Genomic DNA, 25882 nt, shown 5'->3' with positions numbered 1-25882 from the left:
GTCGTATACATAACGCAGTCTGGTAACTCGCCGAATTTTTTGGCTGGTGGTGAATAGCTTCATTTGGAAGTCCTATCTTTAATTCCCTTACCTCTCACGTAGTAGCGCTGCTTGAAGGAATCCAAGAATACACATGAGCATTCGCCATTATTGACATAGCCAAGAATAATGTGATATTTGATGCAAAATTCAAAATCTAAAATACGCTTAATAACCAAGAAAAAATCATTATTTATTGGAGACATTTCGACAGAAATGAAATATAATTATTAGGTAAAAGAGGAACAGTACGGAAACCACTCTTTTTTTTATAAGAAAGAACAAGATAAAAGTAATTTTATAAAAGTAAAAATATGGGATTGCTTTTTGAAGGTAGAATGTTAATAAAGAAGTTTTTCCACGTTATTTGTTATATAGTTTATGAAATATATCATTTTTCCAATAAATACAGAACTATTGGATCATACGCAAGATCGCTGATACATTATCCTTAACACCAACTATACAATATTTAAACTATCGCAAACTATACAGTAAATAATGTACAATTTTCTATATACATACCTACATTTTATTCAATTTTTTGTATATAATACTACACAGCATAATATATATGTACAAAATAATACTAATTATATAAAAAATTATTACAATAACCTTTTTGAACAATTCTTTTTTTTTATAAATTCCTCTTTAAAATGTTTCTCATATATTAAGGGCCTTGCCTTTAGTTCTCTTATATCAGGAATAGCTTTTTCCCATATATTTCCAAGTTTGAATTTTTTGATGTTTTAAAAAGGCAATACTACCGTTGCATTTGTAAATACTTTTACAATCTGGCATAGCATATACAAGAGCCATCTTTAACATTAACAATAAGCTTTAGTTATGATTGTACATAGTATATACAACAACCATATAATTTGTATAAGGAAAGAATAAGTGTATTAGTAATAAGTATGTATGTACATACTTTTCCCTTTTCTCTATTTGCCATTCTTTCCATCCTCAGTGGGATTGTACTGATGACTGATGACAAATACGCATCGTCTGTGACTTTATCAATTTTGTTAGTTGGATTAAATATAATTCCTACATCCATTGCTATAAATCACAGAGGACATAAGAAACATTAATTTTTTATATAATCAGTATTTCAGAATATGGAACACAAGGATCCATAAAATGCAAGCTCTATGCTGTATATTATATGTATAGCATTCTATATTTGGTCAATTAGTTGACTATTACTTGAGATGCTATTGATTTTATCGATATCTGTTTTCAACAATTCCAGTGAATATAATTCCTATGTTTGTATATGGATTACGATGTTTGAATGTTTTTAAGACAAATTTATACTATATTTTGTCTGTACAGCAAGTTCCATGATTTTAAATACAGTTGTCATTACAACAGTATGATTTGACTAACTAATCTGGCAATAATTTCTTGTCTATGTATTTACCACATAGTGGCATCATTATTTGTGCCTTCTATATCTATAAAAAGGACCTACGATATTTCTAGATATCGTATTCGATATCTAGAACAACATATTAATAATGACGAGTTTAATTGCGCAAATCGTGTAATTTGATGACATTATGATTAAACGTTGGTTGTCCCATGTCATTCGCGAGATTCAAGTTACAATAAAACTATGATAAACTTTACCAATTATCGTTCATACCTTTTCTTTAGTACTATAACGCCACTTTTCGTGATAATATACCATTTTTAACACAACCATCTGAAATATTCAAATGGGAAATACATCCCACGCTTTCTGCACTTTTCACATTCAAACCAGGAAATTGTTAACTATAGCTGAAACTAGAAATCGGAAATCACGTGAGTCAAGTCACGTGTATATCAATATACAATTGACAAATGTGTATAAGTATATAATTCCAAATAATTTTAAAATGAAACTTGCTTTAACAAAAAATATTTAATGCTCCTATATTATCGAACACTTCATAAAACAATCGTTTATTTATATTGCTAAGAAATATTGATATAGTATTTGAATAAAGTAGTACAATATTTAAAACTGATAATGACCGGAAAGAACTTTATAATATATGAATATTTATTCCTCAGTTAAAACTAATTTCAAAAAAATAATAGATTAATAGAGAATGTAACATATACAACATGTTAGAAATACATATTTACACATACTTTTATTATTTATCTTATCCGTAAAACATAGTATCCTATACGAACAATTTCGTTAAAGAAATATATATATATTACTTTAGCAGCTATTCGTATACTTGTTATATATCATCCTTTAATACGATTATTGTATATTATTTGAAGACCGCATGAAAGGAATATGACAATTCCATATTAGGATCAAATTTTTAAATCGCTTTCTTGTCAAAATTGAAAAGTACAACTTATCATGTTTTTCTCCTTTGGTTTTCGTTTGTAAGTTTTTTAAACATATGCAATATACTGTTAAATTTACCGCCCAACTAATTTAGTAAGAAAAATTGTCACAAGATGGTGGTAAAATGGACGACGAAAGCGCCATCTCACTTGCTATACGATGATCTGCAGGTCTGCAGGGTAAGAGGCAGGGCGGGGTATTACTGACGTCACTTTCGGCAATGTTCGTGGACATTCGAGTGGCCCGATCTAGCCCGAACGGGTCAATGTCTGAGGAGGCTTCGAAAAATTCGTAAGTGGTGTGGTGTTCGTGTGCACGGTGAGGAAGAGAAAACGTCGTCGTTGATTGTCGAGGAATTGGTTTTGCCGCGTAAGTCCAGCTCGCGCCTTTTACCCCTTTCCCGCCGTCAGGCTCGAGACGACGTTCGTATAGTGGTTTCACGATTATCGAAAGCAGAGGTGAACAACGACGGTGACGACGACCTCCCCTCGAGCAACGTCGACACGGACGACGACGAAGACGTCCACGTCGGCGTCAACACGGTCGAAGCTTGTTTTTCCGCCTAGGAAAGCGGTGTTCGCGACGAAGCGTGCACAAGCCTGGCAAGTCGATAACGTCGGGCCTGACAAGTCAAGAAGCGCCAGGAGTGACGAGTAGTGACAAGATTCAAAGTATATCGAGAAAGATAGAGCGAGCGAGAAAGAGTGGTAGTGGAGGAGGTGAGGCAGTAGCGCTTCCCCCGCATACTCGAAAAGTTCGAGCGTAGAAGTGAGAGAAAACAGTCGAGAGAATAAGAGAAGCAAGAGAAAGGAAGAAAAGCGAGAGAGTGAGAGAAACGAAAAGAGACGATTGACGACTACGCCGTTAGACCGAAAAAGAGAGAACGATTGGAAGAAGTGTACGATGTAAGAACGACAAGCGTCGTATAGGTGTATCGTCATTGAGAGAAGAAAAATTCAAAGTGTTGCGGCTGTTGTAGAAGCCACGGTGGCGAGTTACATAGAAAGATCACCAACGACGAAGAAATCCGACCCGTCAGCCGGATCATCGTGGAGTTGTACTATATAGGAAGGCAAGCAAGTGCGGCGGTGTGCCTCCACTGGCGAACGTGTACGAACCGTTCCGAAAACGTCAACCCCTGCCTCCCCTCGCGGCATAGCTCTCCGCAACACTCCGCGCCCCCGTCAGGTTATTAGGTAGTAGAACCGCACTTCTCGGTGCGTGATACTCCCTGACAGTCAGCGGTTAATACGAAAGATTGTCGCAAATTGTGTCAATTCGTGTAGTTGGACGCTATCGACGCGGCGTATATCATATTCATTGGTGGAGAATCGACTAGATTCCCCAAGGGAAAAGAGAGCATCGAGTGAATCGCGTATCGCGACGGTCAAGTCTATCGCGCGAAGTTGCTTGTGCGAACGGAGCGTATAACCCAGTGTGCGTTGTTAACGACGAACGTTTTGCTTGTGAGAGTCGCTGCCGTCACTACCATTGCCACGCTACATCGTCAGCGGTTAACAGGAGCGTAATTCGTCGAAGAAAGTGTCGAGAAAGTAATCGAAGATTTCGGCGACCATCGTTTTCCATTTTCTTTATTTTAGTGATTCGATTAATCATCGTGAAGGAGCACACTATTCTCCGACGTGGTTTCCGTTTTCTGGATCTTGCGCGCGCTTTGCTCGCTCGTAGCTCTTCCCTTCCATCTATCCCTCCTACTCCCTCCCACCCTTCCTCTCTTTTTCTTTCTCTCCCTCCATCCATCGATCGAGCGCGGCCGTGGCGTAATATAGAAGAACCGAACCGTGCGGACGTGCATGCGTGCGTGCGATGTAATTATCGTTCGTGCTGTCATTGATGTCCGAGGTGGTGTCGACGACGACAATAACAACGACGACGGCGACGACGACGACGCGCTGCTGGCTATCTTCACGTGAGGAAGTGCCACGGCCAGCCGAGGCGGCGACCAGCATAGGAATAACTAGAAGCGGCGTTTTATTCTAAAAAGATTTGAGTGTCAGGTGGCGGTGGAGAATCGGGTCAAGAAGATTTCAGAATGAGCAGCCGACCGAGGACCACCTCCTTTGCCGATTGCACCAACGCGCCCACGAATCCACCCCTGGGTGGCATGAGAGTCAGCAGTGAGTACCGTAGGCCGTAGGACGTGCCTTAACCTCTAGCACACATAGCTTTTACTCGGGTCTCTCGGGCTTCTCTCCCTCTTCTTTCCCTGTGTTCCCTCCCCCCACTACGTCTCTCTTCCCCGAGTCTCCCTCCCTAGGAACCCCTTCCTCACTTGTTGCCCCTCTTACCGCGCTCTTTCTCTCGCCGCTTCGCTCGTTTGCCTGTCCGTCTCCGAACTCCGAATGCAGAGCTGTGCGTCTGCGTGCCAGTGCCTGGGTTACTCTTGGGAAAACGATGGAGCGGGTGCCCGAGGAAGAGGGTAGGGGGGACCATCGCTTTTTTACCCGATGCTGTTCTAAGGATGTTCCTTCGTAATTCTCGATTTTGGCGGCTTCTGCTGAATCCGATGTTTACGCGACACGCGTACCACAGTTGTGCTCGACTCTTCTTGATCGTCGCCCGCTCGATCATCGTGAAAACGCGATCTTCTCCGCGGGTGTTGTCCACGAAAACGCTGTGCTTCTCGATCGTTTTCGCCAGAAATCGCCGTTACGTATTGTCTTGAACGTTTCCTTACTGTAACATAGAGAAGTAGATGGTTATATACATTGTAGATTATAAATTGACATGACAGTGAGATGTGTTGAACGGTAAACATTGTATTCGGCTGATACCGCTGCACGGACACGTTGAATTTCTTGATCATTTATTTTAATAGTACAGTACTTCCTAATGTGTGAATAACATGCGATATGTCAAGTTTTTCAAAGTGAAGAGTGATAGTTGCTCGACAGTCCTAACCTATGTTCAGTCTTGGCATGAATTGTTTGTGTTCATTGCATGATTATGGATTTTTTTAGATGGTTTTTGAAGGATTAGACGAGAAATTGTGGGTGGGAGCTTGACAATAATGTTGGATTTCTAAGCTCTACCTTTAGATTACTATTTCCTTTATACGATAGGGAGATTCAATGTCTTTTCTTAACAAAGCGCTACAAATTCTTTTTCAGTTAATTCCTTAAGACTTAAATCGGGTTAAGGTAACTAGGTAACTAATAAAAAATTATCCTTTGCTTTGGTTCTGCTACTTAGTTCTTAAAGTATGAGAGAAAGTAATCGAGTACAATAATATTATATAGAACTTTATTAATTCATGGAGTTTTATGTTATTAAGGTACAGAAGAATAAAATCTAAATCCACTAAGTGGTTTAAAATCATATTACAAGATATTAAGTCTGTATAATTGCTATTAAATTCGTTCAAGATCTTTTCTAGTTATATCTAACTGTATCGTGTAAAACATTACTGGCAATAAAGAAGTTCAATCGACACAGTCTCTTTTCTTTGACAAGAGACTTATGCAATGTCTATGATTAAAAATAGTGTCTGCTTATACGAATGATTTTTTCATTGGTTGTATATTCAGATTCTTTTCTAATAGCTTGAGTAAGTAACTAAGAGCTCTGTGTGAAGTTCTTCAATTACACAGCACTTACGATCAAGAACATTTACAACTTTATACAAATACTGTTTGCCGTTTTGTTCCAAATTATCATACCATGAAACTTAGTTTCTTTACAAAAGGCAGATTTCCATTGTGAGTCTGTAGATTTCTAATCATGATTTCTCAGATATCAATAAATATTTTCCTCCAGATCTATTAATTGTAAACACATTAGTTTGTATTATTATGAAGAATCTAATCTTCTCAATGATGTTTTCTTATCACTTGGAAACTGATAGTTACTGAAAGCTATTGTTTGAGAATTATTGGCTTCTTACAAACAACTGTTCATACAACTCTAATTCCTCGTTTTTTGAACGCGAATAAGTAAAATCTTCTTTGTTATCTATCCCCTTTTATCTCTCTAGTTTAAAGGCCAAGCTTTTTCTACTATTTTTCTAATTATTTCGAGATGACTAATTATCGACCGATTAATGAATCTCAATGGCGATGTATGCGAGAAAATTCAACGAGAAATATGTTTTTGGGAAAAGCTTTACACGATGGTATCATGACGGTGAACAATCGAGGGTATCATCTGGTTGGTATTTGGGCTACGCCCTTCCAGCCCTTTTGGAAATTCAGGTATATACGTTCCAGCGGCACAATGAGAGAACCTATAATGTCAGAGGGGAGAAGAAAACTCGCGCGAGATCCTCGCAGTGTGTTGCCAACTTGACACAGAATTCAGAAAATCGATGCTCCTTTCTCGTTTTTGCTTTGCTCTCTGTATCCTGATATTTCAGTGTTTTCAACCTTGCTACAATGTCAGAATTTTTATATTGCGATCTCGTTCTTATCTCGACAAACAAGGAGACCAATCAGTTAACAGAAAATTGGAACGAGAAACCTCACATACCAAAAACGATGATCCTTTCATAGTTTGTACAAATTTGAAGAAATCTTCTAACGATATAGAATAGCGAAACATTGAATTGAAAATGACGTAAAAACGTAGCAAGGCTAACAGGAAAACTTGGAAACCACGATATCGGTGCACGTAATGCATCGTTCTTCATTAACGTCTTTATTGCCCCGTTGGATGATTAATACGCTCTTCTTCAATGTCGCACTCGAAAAAGCAATCGACGACGATGTAATTTTTAATACGTCTAACAGCTCTATGTATACGACATCTACAGGCCCGAAATAACGAGCTTTCGTCCGAGTTGTTGGTGTCAATCTCCGTTCCTATCAAATCGATATATCGCATGTATCGTATATTTTTGGCAGATCGCCTCTGTGTGAAGGTGCGTATAGAAAAAATCATTATTCCGTCGTTTCTTCGTCCAGATGCTGCTACCTTCAGGAGAATATTACGAAATAGCTGGAGGATTCGGCTTCGATCTTCCTCTAGAACGCTACGTTATCTAATCAATTTGCATGATTGCATAAACGAAACGGCTGTTCGATGATTATCATTTTGCCTCGTACTCGCTGTTTATGGCTTGGATTAAGGATTAACGATATTGATCGTCGTCGCAAATCCGCTCGTATCGCCTTGTTGCATGATTTTCAAACGGAGACCACACGGCAAAAGTACGACAAGTCTATCGTTGTTAATTTGTTGATCTTTGCGTCACTTGATGACTAAGAAGAGGCATTGGAAATAATCGAATAAGATAAAATTGCATGAAAGAAATTTTCACAACGTTTACAACATTTAACTATAAATGCGCAATATTTTGTAAGAAACGAACGATATTAGTTTAATTATTGTGTTATCTTGATTTTATTAACGATATATTTATAATTAGTATTATTAAGCGATCTAAAAATCGAAATATTAAAAGCTTAGTTGTCTTATTAATATCTACTTATGCTCTTGCCAATGTGGTCTTCGATTTTCATTCCCTGCACACTGACAGTGGAAACGTAACATGGATGGCTAATTAATTCTTAATTAATTGAAGTAGGTTCGTTTGGATTGCATTGTTCGTGATAGAACAAAGAGAATACATGCTTTATGGTATTAGATGATGTAATTAGCATTGATCTAACATCATCCCAAGTTGAAGTTTAATCCTGAGATTTTCAAATAGAAATTTCCTTTCAGTCTAATCTCATGCAGAAAACACGAAGTAGTCGTGCGATCGTTAATTAATTCCATAGATAGAGTAGTTCGGGTTCGATAGAAAAGGAAATGAACATTAATTTAACATCGGCTAAACTTGATGTTTACATTATCGATCTTTAATTATGCTATGATCTTCGATTTTTTTATATCTTTTTATGTTTAAAGGAGAAATCACGAATATTAATAATCTTGTTTAGTTAATGTCTTTTTATATTTCTTCCTCTTAAGTAAAATGATTCGGACGACATAGTAATGAAATTTTGGAGATTACTATAGTTGGTAATTCAACTTCCTACGACATAAGTCAAATTAAGATAACTGAACTTTCCTTTGGTTGGAAAATTTTTGATGCCTATGGTTATGATAAAATAGATTTCTCTCGTTCTGCTTCTTCGTTGTCTACTGGTGTAACAACGATATACTAAGATTAAAATTGACGTCTCGATGACTCCTATGATCGATTTAGATTAAAATAAAGTTAAATGGAAAGAACTTAGACACCGGGAAATGTTAAATCATATCTCAGCGTATATTTTTAAATATAATTTTTAAAGAAATCGTGTTCTCGATGTTACGATACCCTGATTATTTACGAGAATCTTTCAGAAACGAAAAACCCACGACCGCAAAATGTGCTATATAACTTTACAAATATTTTTTTCTACAAATCTTTCACGATATTAAGCCATTAATCAGCTTGATAGATTCATTCACGTGTACACGTGATATATGGTGATCTTAAAAAGAATTTTCCAATATTTTTCAATTTTAGCAATACCGACAACTGAAAAATTTATTTTCTTCTTTTCTCGTTCACCAAAATATCTACACTGAGTCATTTGAATATTTGTACATCCTTTAAAATCGAATAACTTGTTTAAAATTGGGCTAAACGATTTGATTTTTTTTCTTTTTTAGAAATTAGGAACACTAGTTTACTAGATGACGCTTAAAAATTTGTTGAAAAAATTGCAACTGGTCCGAAGAAAAGATAAACGTTACGTCTTACAAATTTTCATTTGGGCCTGTAATGAAAATTTAAGCTACGTGTTGAAAATTTCATGGAAATCGCTTGACTTTGTTACGAGCTACAAACATGAGTTAAAGATGCTGAAAATCGCAGTTTTTCGCCGCATTCGGCCTGTAACTGTAATAAATCTAAAGATTGTTACGTCTTTCGATACCTGCAGCGCGTTTCCGCAGAATCCGATTTCGATACAATTTTCGGTATATATAATTATTATATATATTTCGGCATATATAATTTCAATATGTAATTGGCATAGGTAAAAATCTCTAAAATGTATTGTTTAAATTTTTCACTACAGGGCCAGATAAAAAAGTCGTAGAAAACGACTTTCACTTTCTTCTTCGCGATTCCGACTAAATGCAACTTTTTCAAAAACTTTTGAAAAAAAAAAACTAATAAACCAACGCGTCCATCTTCTAAACGAAAATTTTAAACAATTTATTTGGTTTTAAAAGGCGTACGAATATTCATCTGACTCGCTGTAAGTACTTCGTAAATGTCTCGAAAGCAACACGCGATATACGATATTTTTCAATTTTAGTACATACAGTATTCAAGTTACGGACAACTGAATAATTTATTTTTCATTTTTACTCGTTCACCGGAATGCTTAAGTACTTCGTAAATCTCTCGAAAGCAACGCGAAATACACAAGCGTTCTTCCCTCCAATTTTCCATCCGGAACGAGGACCGCCTTCCTCGTTTCCACGAGCGCGATGAAAAAGCTGGTCGGCGTAAAAAATTCATGCGCCAGGGCTGCGAGCGCATCAGCTCGAAATGATCGCATGACACATTCATGGCAGCCCGCGGTTGCCTAGAAAAACTGGGTCAATATTATGGCGTCACAACGCCACGCGTCGGTGTCGACCGTTTTGCAGGACAAAACGCGATATACATATCCTTCTCTGGTACAATGGAAAAATTTTCAAATGGAATCGAGCCGGAGCCGGATGAACGCGTTTCCGCGATGTCGTCGCGTGCACGACGTGCAAAAATAGTGTCATCGACAGCGCATTAATCGAAGCGAATCTCTTAGAAAAGAATATATGTACGCGCGCCTGCGTGTAAGTTCGATCCTTCCTGCTAAGGATCCGCGCGCCGTGAAAAAAAGCAGAAAGCGTGTCGAGGAATCTCGGCCTGAACGAAATCGCCGTGGCCCAACTCTGTTCTTCTGGCCTTTACTTCGATCTGCTCCACTGACGATAGGTTTAGACGTATTCTTACGAATACGCTGGACGCCCGAATTGAACGTGATTTTATACCTGAGAACTCTACAGGATTATATACAGGGTGTTCTAGTAATCGTTCGTCTGCGGATGTTTATGCGTTTGTGGAAAATTCAATCTCTTAATTGTCCTTTAATCAGAAAATTGTACAATTAGAAGGGTTCCTGCCATAGGTTGACAAAAACCAACAAAGTAATCAATGAGCTTCTTCAAACATGGTATGAACTCGTAGTCAATTAATTAAACGTTCGTAAAGACAAATCAATATTAGTTGGATTGATTTTAATTCTCACAAACGTAAATGTGATGTAATTTATTTTTGATAAAAATGGATGAACGTGTTAAAAAATAGGGGATTCAACAGGTGTAGGTATATGTCATGAAAATTGAGAGAACATCGTATTATCCGTATGTTTCAAAGTTGACCGTTCAGTATGGTTTATCATGGTGTATTTCTTTTGTTGTGTATGTGTGCGCGTGTGTGTGTACTTTCGTAAGTCGTGTAATTTTGATTCCGAATACGTATTGATTTTTCATAGGAAATTGTCGCACATTAGGACAGAGAATTTCTACTAACTTTAATCGATTATTCCTACGTAGTAGAGTGGAACCGTACTATGGAGTTTCATTGTTACTAAACTATGCCACAAAAGATGAACTGGCTACAGGAGACACAAACAGAAAGACGATAACTATCCTATGGAATGCTTAACAAATAGAAACTGGAACCTGAAAAGCAACTTGGTCCAAACAGTATCCAACACTCGTAAAACTAATATCAATCGATATCGCATAAATACAAATCATTGTACGAAAAGCTCGAGAAATAAAAATTGTAATTGTTGGAAAGCGTAAGAACTTGCTATGAATATGTAACATAATTGTTTAACAACATCTATATATGATACAAGTATGCGTATTATGTGCATAAAAGGAATATTAACCACTTATTAAAAACAACATAAAATCATATTTTTTATTCCAACATATTTAAACCTTAGATTTGAAAAACGTCCGATACCTTGACGATCATCATAGCGTTGCGAATTCCATTTTTATCATATCAAAGATCATTAAAATGGGATACAATAAAAAAAAAGATATTCAAACTTATGTGTCTCTACGAAAACATCTCAACCCCTGTTTCTATTGATCAAAGAACCGCATTGAATATTCTATTTAAAGCGTTCGTGTAACTGCCCTTCGTAATTACACGAACGCACGTAACCGCATCCGCATTAAACCCAGAAATTGCTGCCGCTTTTCCTCGCGAAAAATAATCCTTGGATATCCGCAACGTTTTCACCCCCTTGGTTCGAAAGCGTGTCGACGTTATAGACCGACCCAGTTCCGCTTCTTCCCTTCTGTTTCGAAAAATCGTGTCCCTAGCCTGTGAACGCGTGTGCCAGCTTATCTTCGGCGACGGCGCGGCGGAGAGACGCGTTCACGTTGAAAGTTCGCGGCTGTTTGCGTTGCAAGAAGGTTGATCACGTTACCAGCTCACGTGTCGCTATCTGGGTCAATATGCCCCAATGATATTAAGCCATTCGCGACACGCGAGTTTCGCAATTGGGCGGTTCGTCTCATCTTCGATTCGTTTCCTTTCCAGTCTCTCAGCAACGATTCATCACGTAGAAATGCAAATAATCGCAGCTTTTGATTGATTAATCAGTCTGCTTTGGTAGTATGTAATTAAGAGAGAAGCTGCTTGTGTTTCTTTCATTTAATTACCTTTTTATATTCTTCTTGGAGAATTTCCTTATCTCGTCCTTATCTGAGTTTATCCGAGAAGCTTTTAAACTGTAGAAAAATGGAGAATTAGATAAATTGTAGTTTCAAAAGTGTGGAATTATTAGCTCGTTGGAACGATTGGTCGAAGTTATAGTTCACGATGGTAGGAGATACCGAAGCGGCTCAAAGTATCTAATAGCCAGGCTATTTTATGAAACGGCGTTCGCAATATTCTACAATCAACAAGAAAAACAGTTTAAAATCGTAATGGTGTGAGTCTAGATTTGGGGAATTTGGATTTAATCACGCATTGACAGTGACATCTCTTAATTTCATAATTAATTAGGTCATAACTCAATTCTTCGTCACGATACGTTTTTATGACCTAAAAGAATACAATGAATTTTTTATACTAACGAAACATACATTACGAATTTGTTCTATCGACGAAACAAAACATTATTTTATAAGAAATATTATATTATTTTATAAAAAGTGACAGTGAATTGACTCGCACCGCTGTAATTGTCAGTGCATTCATTGTAATTGTAATTGTTCTTCCATTAGCCGACCGTTGAACGACTATAACTTTAATAGCTAACGTGAAAGAAAGTATCAAGAGGTAGTTTCGTAGACTGATTTCGGCAAAATGGTTGCGTGCAGCTCGTTAAGAAACGATTAGTCAGTTCGGGGAACGATAACTGATCGATAATTTCGCGGCCCGTTGTTCGACCAGAATAACGACGTCCGATCGGATTTATAAATAATCGCGCGTGATGGCCGATTAAGTAATTACGAATATCGATATCTCGCGGTTGCCAGGCAGAACGAAGGCAGTACTGGTACCAGTGTTCACCAGCCAAGTATCGATTATCCTCTCTGTCTCTCTTTCTCTTCAAGCTTCTTCTGACCCCGAATGAAGTTCATAGAAACATGGGCGTTGTTCATAGATCTTACGGTAAACAAGTATCATTCATTTACTACAAAAAAAGCAAAAAAAAAAAAAAAAAAAGTGCGTAAATATTGAAATATTAATTCTGATGTTTCTTGAGGATTCGTATGCACTGTGGAATACACAGCGACTTTATCTTTTTGGACGGTGATGCATCATATTTAAGTATATGATTCAGAAGATATAGAAATATTGGAGATATAAGAATGCGTAAATATTATGCGAGAATTAGAACTTATAGAGGAATATAATGATTTGATACACCGTACACGCGAATATTAATACAATATGTGTTATAATATGTATATTTATTTTGTAAGATTCGTGAGCCTTAATAGATATTATTAATACGGCACGATGACTCATTATTAGACTTCGATATTAGACTAATATTAGGCAAAAATATACGATCGTTTTACATCACCCGGTGTTTTCAAGTGTTCGATCCTATGCTGACGATCGTTGAACCACTTGAAGCAAAATTATACGATGAAACTTGCAAAGTTACAGGCATGGCAGTTAAATAATCATTGATTAAAATACTATGGATTAGAAAAAAAGCGAGAAAGAAATAGATAATAAGAGATAAATTGTAAAGCGTCTGAGTCTTACGCGATAAATATTAATAATGCACTCTCTAAAAAGTACTCTCTGTGTAATCATTTCCGAGATAACATAACAAAAAGTATAAAGAAACGGTTATTCGATAAAATACATACGTTATTCATCATCTCGACAAATCGAGCAATATTCTTCGATGTTTAAATAAACTGCCATTTCTGACCTTGGGCAACTTCAAATATCAACTTCACAGATTTACGATGTTTAATCCGCCTGATTTATTTCCCGAATACCGTTCGCTTTAACGCCAGATAGAAAGCTGGAGGATAGAACCAGAAGTAGTGGAATATTTCGTTCCGAGTGAAATTCGTTGCTATTAAAAACTAATTAGTCGCGGTAATAGCTTTTAAATTGCCAGCTAATTGCCGGTCACCACGACGATCGCCTCTCATTCGACTTAGTTCCATCGATATTACGTTCGTTTTCAACGCGAACAGATAAAAGAAAAAATATTGATCGGAAGTATCGCACGAAATTCGACCAAGTGACTTTCTAATTTGTCCGAGACGACTCGCCTCGTTTCAAACGTGGATTTCTGTAGCTCTCATCGCCAAAATCGTGTTTCGAGTATGGCTGCCAACTGGTTACGCAGGAAGATCGCGAACGTGGAAATTAATTCTATCCAAAATATCGCGAAACTTTGTACGTTGAAATATTAAACTAAATCTTAACTACAAAAAAAAAAAAAAAATAATACGTAATTGTATCCAAATTCTCGACTTATATCGCTGTGATTTTTAACCATGCCATATCTCATACCTGCATTTAATACCGAGAGAAAAACCAAAATAAAACGAAACCAAAAAAGCAGAAACTGCGCAATCGAGGAAATTTACACGTTCAAAGAACTCAAGTTCTCTTTATCTTGGCGCCTGCCAAGAGATCAGAATTCTACAAAGTTTGCCACGCAGTTTACTCTTTTTACCAGCTTTTAGCTCCCAGATATCGCTTGCTTTGGCCAATTCAAAGGTTATCGGGTGCTTATAAGAAATCGTCGCGATATCTTGTCAGTATGATTTTTATCCAAATCGGAGATCTCGATCCTTCTTCTAAATTCATGTTAAATCCACGATTCTACGGTAATTCGTGATATTCGTTAAAATTCCAATTTATTTTCCCTAAACTCTTAATCAGGAAAGATGAGTTGATTCACCAATTTCTTGATTTATTTACGTGTACTCCATTATTTAATGTGTCGTTCTATTTCTGTTAAAAATATATTCTATCATATTCATATTTCAAGAACGAAGGTTGGTTCCTTTCCTTTAATTGTCGTCGCGGAAGAGAATTTGGTCAACAAATTAACAACGACCGTGGTTTGTCTGAATATTTCGACTGTTTTCGATTTTGTCGATTTTGTCTGTTTATAATATCTGAGAAAATGAGTCTAAAAATTGGAATTACATAGGTCATTATGTTAGCCACGTCAACTGTCTCGACGATATTTCTGATGGTTTTCGCGTGTTATCGAAATTATCAGCTGAAGCTTGATCGATGATCGAAACCTTCGATACAAGAAAGTCACAAATCGTTACGTAGATTGGTGTCTATGGTTATTCGAGACATTGAAAGCCAAAGTGAACTAATCTCAATGCTCGACAAACTGAGTAATTCGCCGACTAAAATAAATGCGAACACAAAATATTCAATCGCAGAGAAATCAGTGTGATTTCGGTACGTTATCTGGATTTAATTTGGAAAAATTTAATTCCTCCACTTTCGATGCTAAAATTTCACGTTGAGAAAAATTTTGGCCCAGTCACATTACTTTTACTCTCACTGCACTCACTTCAAACTCACGATTTCTCATAGCTATCGTACATTATTTTGTACCAGCACGTTCGTTCACCTTTGTGATTCGTATAGTTATTGGCCCCATAAAATGGCATTGAAAGTTTTATGTCGCTCATAAACCGTCCCTATCTTATATACACGGTGTTTCAGTTTCAGTATGTCGGATTAAACGATTTTAAGATAGAGATATAAAAATTTTGCCGAGAGAGTTTGATAGACAAAAGTACATTTCGTTTTCAACGTTAGACAAGAACAACGAACGTTAGGTGTAAAATTAATATTTATGTTGCTATCGGTGTAACGGGTGATTAATGTAACATGGCTCTCGTTAAAATTTAGTTTAAGACCAACATATTTCAATTTACTAATTATAGTGCACAGGATGATATTGATTTCGAGGCGTTCACGTAGAAAAAAGCTAAACGACTCCGGGTATAAAGGAGCTTAATCTACCATGAAATTTTATTACCTGCTACCAATCCTAATGATAGTACTCGCACAGCCGGTTATAGCCGGTTTCTAATAACCAAATTAAGATTAAAAAAAATCATTAAACGATCCCTGTTCCATTATTAACCGCGTAATTGCAAGTTTCTCGTCGGTTGTTACATTGTATCGTACATCATACTTATCGCCTATCGGAACTCGTGTTTTCCACAGCCTTTGAAAAACAGAACCATCTTATCTTGTCGAAGAAAGGAAAAAGAAAGCGTAGTAAAAATAAACCTACCATGTGTCGTGTTATATATTTAAAAATATTAAAGATAGGCAAGTCTAAACAATTCGTTAATTCCATTCCAAATTTACTTTTTCTATGCTAAAGGATAATCGTTTCGAACTTTGAGATCAAGCAGTAAGTTCAAAGAATACTATCTCGTAATCGGACAAAATTGTTGCTTTCACACACCGTAACTGCTGGGGCTAATCAATCTATTAGCAATTACTACTTCTTGGACTTTGATTTCAAATAAGAATGCGTATAACGCTTTGTCTTCTAACAAAACGACACTTCGATTGTAGAAAATTAAAACGATTCCACCCTTTAGAATTCACCCTCTGTCACCCTCTGTCAAAGTGCAACTATCGTCCTTGAAGGAATAATTATTCAAAAATTCCATTGCCCATATCTATAATAGCCAGTATCTCTGATTCAACATACTCTTCAATGTATCACGTTCATTAACATATTAAAACGAGACATCCTGTGCGTTCGTTCTTCCAAACACAGTCATCCATGCGCATCGTACTTCGTCATCAATAAATCACTTACCTTCAAGCCGGTCACTGGAGAATATCGTCATTGAATTTTTCCCCATTAAACGACATTTGTCATCTGTGCCACGTGTATACGTTGCATAAATTAATTAAGCATTCGTTCAGCCGATTCCACGTACCGTGAACATCGCTTCGTCCCGCTGTTTGGCATATTTTCCGAGTTTCTTACGATTACTGCATTGAGAAAATGGCGTGTTCTTGCAGGAGTTTCGGTAACGATCTCGCGAATATCTCGCACGTTTTCGCGTGTCGACGCGTTTTGACCCTGAGCCAGAGCGTGGGTGAGCGTTTGTTCCAAAAGGGGCGATCCACTGCGGCGAATTGTCGTCACTTTACTTCGTTAAGTGCTAAGGAGACGAATGCTCTTGACTTGATGCATATTTTCTTTATGCTCGTTTTTCATTTATGAACGACGGCCTGAATGAACAAAAGCGAACGACAGGTATTTTTCTTCTTCCTTCGAAAAAGATGATTTTATGGTTTGTGAAATGTAAAAAATCGAATTTGTTAGAGAAGTGGAAATAGCGGGGATAGTAGGTGTACGCGGATGAGATTAGTATGGAAAAATATGTGGTTGGTCTCGACGTTAGGAAGGAATTTAGAAGAGGAAGGACTTCGATCACTTATTCTTCGAGACTTTTACATTCCTTAAAAATTTCGTAGCAGGTGCAGAAAATATTTGCATTGAATTTACATATAATTCTGTTTACACGTGGTATGTGGATAGGTTGCTGAAGAAATCGAAAAAAATGCGCGCAATGCCAAATGTGATTTAATTAAATCTGTATTTGGTTATAAACGAGACTATTTTGGTTATAAAAAGTAGTTGATCATCTACCAGCAAAATGTAGGAAATTTATATTATGCCGACAAAACTTGGAAAAAGACGTAACAACAATTTTTTCGATTCTGCTTTACTTGGACGTTACTTTTAACTTGAAAAACGAAATGAGAGCAAGATTGACTATGTATTGAAGATAAAATTGAGAAGAATTCCACGTAATTTAATGCGATGATGGGAGTCCCCAGTGCTCCGTTTTATCATTTTATCCCAAATGAAGTAGATTTCGTTCGTTTTTTTCCATAAAATAGAAAACGAGATAAGAAAAGAGCTGTTGAAGGAAGAAGCATAAAATAGAATCAGAGTGCGCGTTTAAGGCAAAAGACTAACAAGAAGACTTCGTGACCGAAGCGTTAAATCCAAGTAAATATTTTTGAAGTGGCGTTGTTTGTCGTGTTAGATCAAATTATATCGTCTAAGAAGACAATTGGATTCTGCTTCTAAGCCATTTAAAAGAGAACCGTGCAAAAATAGAATTGTATATTTGCTTATTTATTTAGTAAGTGAACCAATTTAGAAATGTGTTTTTACGTTGTTACAACGATTCCATGTCGATGAAACGAACTACGGAATTCAATATTGAAACACCTCTGATTGAGAAACATGGGAGTACGCAAATACTTCTTGCGTCCATTGTATCTAAATATAAAAACATAAAAATTTCTAAACTATTTAAATTATCTACTATTAACTATTAACTATTAAATTTCTAAAAATTTCTTTGCTCATCTTGAAACTCCAGTTTCTTTTCCATGTAATCCTCCGCGATGCATTTGCACGCAAACTCAATTGTAATTACAACTGGCACAGACGTCGGTACGAACGATCTTCCTAGCGATAATTGATCAATTGCAGGTCTTTCTTCGTCGGAACAAATCGACTTCCACGTAACGTCAAATGGGTGATACTGAAACTCATATCCATCCACGACATTATATAACGAGCTTGTACGTATAATCAAGACCACTCTCGATAAACTAATTAACCTGTAGATAAACCGCAGAAAGGCGTCGCGATGAAAGCTTGGAGGGTTGCGTGGACATAGGACAAAAAAGATCTGCGATCGATGCAAACGGTACTTTAGTGCTTCTAAGTAGAGTCGTGATAGATTTGCGCGATGACAAGCGAGGACAAGGAAGCGGTGGACACGATCAGGGGTTGTGTATATTTCAGGATAAAAGAGAAAATCTCTTTGATTTTGAGACGAAGGTTTTGTGATCTGGTAAGGAAACTTCAACCGAGACCCAGAGATTCGGCAGATCGAAAAGTTCCAAAAGCTGCATGAAAGTTGATAGAACATCAAGTTTCTTGTCAACGTCAAATGTTTACTTCGGAAACCAAAGGTTCAAAGTTTCGATAGAATTCCAAATATTCAAATTAGAAATGCATTTAGAAATTTTGGAAACCTCGGAGGATGATTTCACAACTTGGACTAATCGTAAGATACAAAGACTCGATTTACGTTCTAGGAACTTTGATAGAATGTTCCAATCTGGAACGAAAGATTCGCAAACCGAATAAAACTTTCGATCTCCGAATGAAAATGGAAATGAATGGAAAATTTCCACTTACTCGGACTCTGAGTCTCATCTCCGTTTGTAAAGTTTGCCTAAAAGCGATAAAGATCGCTGAGTCACCAGATTGCCAGGATCGAAAAGTAAACAACCCCGTGACTTCATCAGTTTATCTTCGCGTCGAGACAATCGCAGAATTAGAGAATGCAACGGCGAAGGATAATGAACGCAAATCAACCGCGCATTTTTGGATTTATTAATAACGCGAAATTCTGGTACCAGGCCAACCAACTTGTTTTTCCGGCTGCAAGGTCAGTCTCGGCGGGTTGCGTTACGAGAGTCGACGAGAGACGAGCTCGTTGACTCTTCGTCTCTCCCGCTTTTCCTTCTCTTCTCCCCGTGACACACTTTACCCCACCGAGTGTTCCATGCGGGCGTAGTCGCGGGGAACTCCCGTTGCGAGTGAAAAGCGTCTCCTCCTCCGACCCCGGAAACCGACAGACGTTTCAGCAAAGTGGAAGCTACAGCCAGAGGGTTACAAAGGCTGGCCAAGAATGAGAATGCTCTGGTAAAGGGAAGCTCGCGTTTGTGAGCGTGACACTAGGCTTCTCTCTCTCTCTGGCTGTTGTACGTGTGAGGTTATTCTTTGACGGGAAAAAGGTTTCCGTGCGTTATTTCGGATCGATCACGCGAATTAGCCGGAACAAAGAGTGTAGAAGCGGAACTGGATGCTCATTCAATCGTCTAAACTCTGCGATCAACTGTTTCGCCATTTTTCAGGATCGTTCTATTCTATTCGAGCACCTCATCGTCACATCTGTACGATAGAGTCTCTTGTTTTTTGCTCTTTCATATTTCTAAATGATTTTACTTGTTTCTAAGGTAATTTATTCTATCAAGTTGTGCAACCGCGGCTCATTATTATCGGCAGCGCCGAATTTTTATTCCATATTTTTAATTTTTACATATGAAACGAAGAGACGGTTATAAAGGATTGTTACCCTCGATGTGATAATTAATCTGTTAAATCAGGCAGTTAAGATATTATTCGCATCTTAGTTTCTTAAATATAATAGCTTTGTTTGCTTACGTATCCTGTATATCACAACCCAAAGCCGGTAGGATTTCAAAGAGGATTTTAAGAATTATAAATGGATAATTATAAAAATAATATTTGAATATTGGTTCCTAAAGTTTACTCTTTCTGTTAACACTGTGCGTATAGTAACTAATCGTTTTGTAAGTTTCCAAATAGTATTTCGCTTTTCTTCGAATAGATTCTAATGAATGTCAAATAAGGAGGCATTTCGTTTGGGAATGATACAAATGATGCATTAAGCAGGACTTCTTTATTCGAGACGATATATAATGCACAACGATGGTTGATTCGATGTTTTCACGTTTTCGAATGAAAATCCGTTGTTTGTCAAACACACACCGAACTGTTTGCTTTTCGTTAGTATCGCCTAGCGATATTAACCGTAGGGTGCTACCGTTTACCGGTTTATCTGCTTTCTCAGCAAAAATATGCGCACGCGCGCACGTGGACGTCTGTTTGTGTGCTTTGAGTGTCCAAGTGATCATTATTCTAATAGCAGGGAGGTATATATCTGTGTTTTTTCTTGTCGATAAGGGTGGTAATCGTTAGCGACATCGGTAAATATAGTTCTATGGCATGATCTAACAGGGTGCATGGGATGTGGTGGTAACACGAATCGTGTAATTACTGTGTAAATGTTGGCGGTTAATAGGGTTCGATACGGGGAACAGAGAGGCTGGTAGGATGTGTTTATGACATGTGTATATCGTAACTAAAGTGGGATTGTTATGCGCAAGTGAGGATAGGGGTCACCAAGACTCGAAACAGGAAGTACTATACGCGTCTTCTAGATGTGGAGCAAATTGGGTGTGGCAGCAGCTCCCGTGCTCGCCACCAGAGGACTTTCCATCAATCCCTCTTCTCGCAAGCTCCTTTAAATCATCGATTGCTTTCTGTAGATCTCGTGATAATTAAATATTCCTAGATCTGAGCCTCGAGTTCGCCGGTTAATCTTTGCTATTCTTGTTGACGAATCTATCTGTGGATTCGAAATGAATCGTCTATCGTAGATATATGTGTATGTTTTAAAAACTTCCAAGTGAAAAGAATCTATGAGATCAATTCCTAGGGTTATTCATAAAAAAAAAAAATGGTGCCTACGTTATTTTTATCTCTAGTTGTTAAAAATGTTCACAAAACAATCTTTTTTCTTCAAAATGATTATTTTGTCAACCTTTGGGAAAATTTGATGACAATGTTTGTTAGAAGGAAAGGAAAGGGAGAAACATTTGAACGACTTCGACAATTGAAAGAAGGAGAGATTTTTAGAACACGAATGGAAAAGGGAAGTTTCGTGACGGAAGTACTTTAAAAAATATATGTAGCTAGCCTGATTGTTCGAAGAGTAGACTATGCCCTTTAAGGTCGTGCAAGGTCACCGGAATTCAATACGAGATCGAAATGGAGGATTAGAGAAATCGTGCTTCTCGATCTCAATCGTATTAAGCTTTAAATAGCTGCCATTAAATTTCTGTGATCAATTTCCAGAAACTCGTAGCACACCCGTCTGGTGTATACGACGCTCTCGACAGGCCGCAGACTTCGATTTAACGAAGTAACGGAAGTTATTCGGGGCGGCCGCTCGGAAACTATTGTTACGTTTACTTGGTCTTCTATTTCCGACAGCAATTGCCGACCTTGAATGTAACTCGTCAAGAGCTAAAGTTGAGCGAACTATCACTGGAAAACCGGTGCACTTAACAATTCAAAATTCTAAATTTGTAGTCTAAAAACTGTGTTCTGTATCGTGCTTTATATATACTTAACCTATAAAACGTTTTTCGATGATTGATCGAAAGATTGGTCAAGGTTTCCGTTCGCCGAATGGCTTTGAGCGTCTTGTATTAGTCATTTGCAGAGAAAGGTAAATCATGCCTAAGAAGGAGCGGTTGATTGCTTTTCTAGTGACGCCATTTTGCTCCTACACTGATGCTTGATTAAATGACTGGCGTCCGATAGCGGCGCCACTTTCCTGCGTTAAGTGGCGCCCCCACCTTCGCGATAACTGTAGTTCTCGGTTAGTAAAGCAGAACACACGTCCATGAATGATATCGGAGAATTTTGTGTAGCGCCCTTTTCTTCTTTTTCGAGTAGAGCGATTCCCCTGTGTATTTCGAGGGCAATCGATAAATCCGCGAGGGTTTCCTCCCCGATCTACGTCTTAGCGCTAATTTCCAAGACACGATCTATAATAACGGGCACGCTCCCTCAACATAAATTTTTATTGATTTGAAATTAGCGGAGCACGTCTTTGTTGTACATACGAGATCACAATATAGTTGTATAGCATTATATGATTAGATTATAATTTTGTGTTGAAATGCCGCAGTTTGGTTTATTGTTTCATTTTCAGGTCATCCGGCTGGTGGTGTAACTTTAAAAAAAGGTAATACTCCGATTGCTACTGTAGATGCTATTCGTATACTTCGCAAAGTAAGAAACTTTAAATGTGAATCATTTACAAAGACGGATAGGAGAAGCAGATTCATTTAGTCGAGTTTTTAGTACTTGGATTTCCAATATATCCTACAATGAGTTTAGAATCTTTAAATGTAAAAGAAACGTGCTAATGACGAGTACTCGCGGCCCTCTAGCAGCGGCTGTAAGAAGTACTAACCAATCTATATCATCGATACTTTATGATTAATTGCAATTTAATATCTCCAACAATAATCCAAATACTAAAAACCAATGATTTTAGATGCCAAATCATTAATCATCCAGCACGATTATTTTAAACACTACCATCATTTTAGATATAACCATCGTATCAATATTATTCCAAACCTATAAATGAATTCTACACCAAATAAGCCTCCACGATATTAAAGAATCGTCTCTATTTTAAGAAAGTTACCACGATCGCGTTTATGCACCCAGATGTTGAGCACGTGTCGTTAAAAGATTTTAAACAGTTAGCAGAAAATAGACTCGACGCGTAGCGAGAATGTAACCAGTAGCGCATCTCGGCGACAAGTCGTGATTGTCTCTGTGGGTTCGTCGTGGTTGTCCTCGAAGTCGCGTGTCATTCTTACTGTGACAACAATATCACAATATTATGCGTTCGGGGGAGGATCCGAGCGCAGAGTCACTCTCCGCGAACATCTGGTCCACGTTCCATTGATTTGTCATCGCGTCGAGACGGAATCAGCTGTTTGCAAGGCTGCCCTTGACGAACACGAGTTCACCTTTCTCCATTCACGCAGCGTCGAGTGGCTCGGTCGGTGCTCAGAGCCTGGTGAACTCTCTCAGAGCGACAATACCATTATCAGCTCTGATCTATTACCCTCGAGTGATTACGAATTATTCTCACTCTCGCGACCTCGTTCTTATTGATCCTAGTCAATAACGTGCTCGACTGTAATTCACTAATGTCTGGCCTCGCTCGCGGGACCACCTCCGATATATATATTATGTTTGTATCGATCCCGACGATTTTCGCGAATATTTGCTTCGAAACGATATCAATCGTGCTGCGTTGTTTCAGTCATTTTCGGTTGAAAATTATTTTTCTATTCGTTAGAAAATTTCTGAAGTTTGAGGAATACGCGAGGAATGAAGAAACGCACTGACTCGCGTGCTTTCGTGTTTTAATATTATTCTAACAATTTCTAACTTAAAGTATCAGAATTCCGTTGTTTTATTTTGCAAGTCGTAATTAATCCGTAATCGATAGTATTTTAATACGGATGATAAAGTTAACTTGAAAGACAGAAAAACAAACGATGGATATCAAATTGAAATTATTCTACACTGCAAGGAGATAGAATTACATTGTTTTGGTGTTTAACGCAGGACGTTTAGATAGCTCGCAGGCAATTTGCAATTCATGATCTTGGTCTGAATTCAGGGGTTCATTCGCATAAATTCGACGCGTAAGTTGGCGCTCGGAAGTTCCTAAGCCGAACACGCCATTGGTTAGTAAATTTTGAGCACGTGATCCACGTGTCTACTTGCAGATCGCGTGTTACTCGTACGTCAAGAATCGGTAGACATTGTTTCATCTACCGCGTGACGGATTGTGTTAGATGTCCAATCGAGTTTCTACTAATCCCTGGAATCCTTACGTGTAGTGTCTTGACATGACGACGGGACGAGGTTAGAATTCATCCATTTACAGATGAGTAACAAGAACGGGAACTGAGTGTAGCGAGTGAATACTCTCGCAAGCCGGTTAGTATAATAGGAGTTCGTCGTGACTCGGTCGATAACGCGTTCCGATTGGCCGGTGCAATTGGATTCCGATCGACTTCTATGGTTCTAGCGCGAATTCGATGGAGTACGTGGGATTTTTCTACGTATGCAGGCCAGTGTAGGGCTTATTGGACGGGTCGATTGATTCTCTCTAGGGAAATTGTTCGGATTGTTTTTGTTTCTGATGGAATTCCGGTTATCCAAGTGATGACCTTTAACCCATCAAGCGTTACGTTGATTTAACGTTTCATTTGCAATCCTTTTTTTGCTTATTTTACATCGTTCTTTTTTTAACATTGCGATTACGAGAGGAAATTTGAAAGATTTGTTTAATATTTTTTCGTTATTTATCTTTTTTTTTTTGTTCTACTTAGAGACTCTACAATTTTATAAAATTTGAGTGAATTGAATTGCAAGATTTATAATATCATAATCAATCTGGTTACCTATCTGGTAACTTGTAAAATTTTGTTAATAGTATTAAATTTATATATTTAAGTTTCAGTTTTCATATTTAAAGAGAAAGATTCCTCGTTCTCTTTGTATAAATGATATCACGATATTTCTGTTGAGATGATACGACGATGACATTCCACTTTTTAATACAATCTACATTATTTTTTTTTTTATTATTATTTTACGAGCAAATCTGTTCATAAAGATTGAAAAAATGGAACGATATCCTTCGGTCCGCGTCTCTTTTCTATCTTTCACGACCGACGAAGTGTCTGCCGCGATAAGCTTATCGTGGTTACGAGACACAAAAATTCCGAACACGTTTGACCGCTCCGCTACGCGAGATCTATCTCGATTGTCTTGCTTCGATATCGAGTCACTCGATCACGAGTAAACAAAGAAAAAGGTAGCGGAATAATGGATCGTTGTTTACAATTATGTACCTCGAAGTTTTCAAGCGAATAAATATTCTCGTCTAAAGATACGTAGATGTAGAAAATTCGAGGTTAAATCGCTTCAAGATTATGTTTGCAGAAGGAATTTAAAAATCGCTGATTTCATCGAGAAAATTAATATTTGACAAGTTTGTTAATTAACTCATAATTCAGAAGCATTTAGTCGATTAAATTTTTATTGGACCATATTATGAGACCAATTGCTAATTGCACAGAAACAACTCTTGTTCTTGCGTTTGCGAATCAAATTTCAACAAATTATTATTAATCGATAGAGCTCGATAATATAGAAACGCTCGGATAAAACAACGAACAAAAAGTCGGGGCGCTATCGATGATCTGTAGAATCGTTAATCTCTAAGAACTGTAATAATCTCGACAGCGGCGTGAATTAATTTCGTTTCTCTGATATAATTGATATTCAAACAAGCCTAACGGCTTTGTTCAGTCGTCTCAGACGATAACATGGATTTATTAAAATTTTCCATTCGGCGATGTACAATCTTCGGAGCGAGACTAACCGATGCGATGGAAGCATCAAGCGAGCACCCGGCCAAATGCGATGAGGTCGCAGGTGTTCCAGCGATAAC

General features: G+C 37.7%; 1 protein-coding gene and 2 long non-coding RNA genes across 10 annotated transcripts in view; 1 reads left to right on the top strand and 2 right to left on the bottom strand.

Moving 5' to 3' along the window:
• Positions 1-211: 211 nt before the first annotated feature.
• Positions 212-2483, bottom strand: LOC126866132 (uncharacterized). Its single transcript, XR_007689775.1, has 2 exons — positions 1694-2483; positions 212-1546 (listed from the first exon to the last, which is right to left on the bottom strand). It is a non-coding gene; the product is annotated as an uncharacterized LOC126866132 (long non-coding RNA).
• A 221-nt stretch (positions 2484-2704) lies between these two features.
• LOC126866102 (protein kinase shaggy-like) overlaps positions 2705-25882 on the top strand; it is a 62021-nt gene continuing 38843 nt past the window's right edge. The window contains exons 1-2 of one of the 8 annotated variants that reach the window (XM_050619254.1): positions 2705-4539; positions 22541-22573. In XM_050619254.1, coding sequence (XP_050475211.1) covers positions 4455-4539; positions 22541-22573 — 118 coding nt within the window. In that variant the 5' untranslated portion in view covers positions 2705-4454. Of the gene's footprint in view, positions 4540-4727; positions 4842-4866; positions 5071-22540; positions 22575-25882 lie in introns of those variants that run through there. The other 7 variants (XM_050619253.1, XM_050619256.1, XM_050619248.1 and 4 more) reach the window with 7 other exon arrangements.
• Positions 5644-10893, bottom strand: LOC126866135 (uncharacterized). Its single transcript, XR_007689778.1, has 2 exons — positions 6887-10893; positions 5644-6787 (listed from the first exon to the last, which is right to left on the bottom strand). It is a non-coding gene; the product is annotated as an uncharacterized LOC126866135 (long non-coding RNA).

This window comes from Bombus huntii, chromosome 5, assembly GCF_024542735.1.
Source record: "Bombus huntii isolate Logan2020A chromosome 5, iyBomHunt1.1, whole genome shotgun sequence".
NCBI lineage: Eukaryota > Metazoa > Arthropoda > Insecta > Hymenoptera > Apidae > Bombus > Bombus huntii.
The sequence above is the reverse complement of the archived record's forward strand: the minus strand, read 5'-3'. Positions and strand labels throughout refer to the sequence as shown.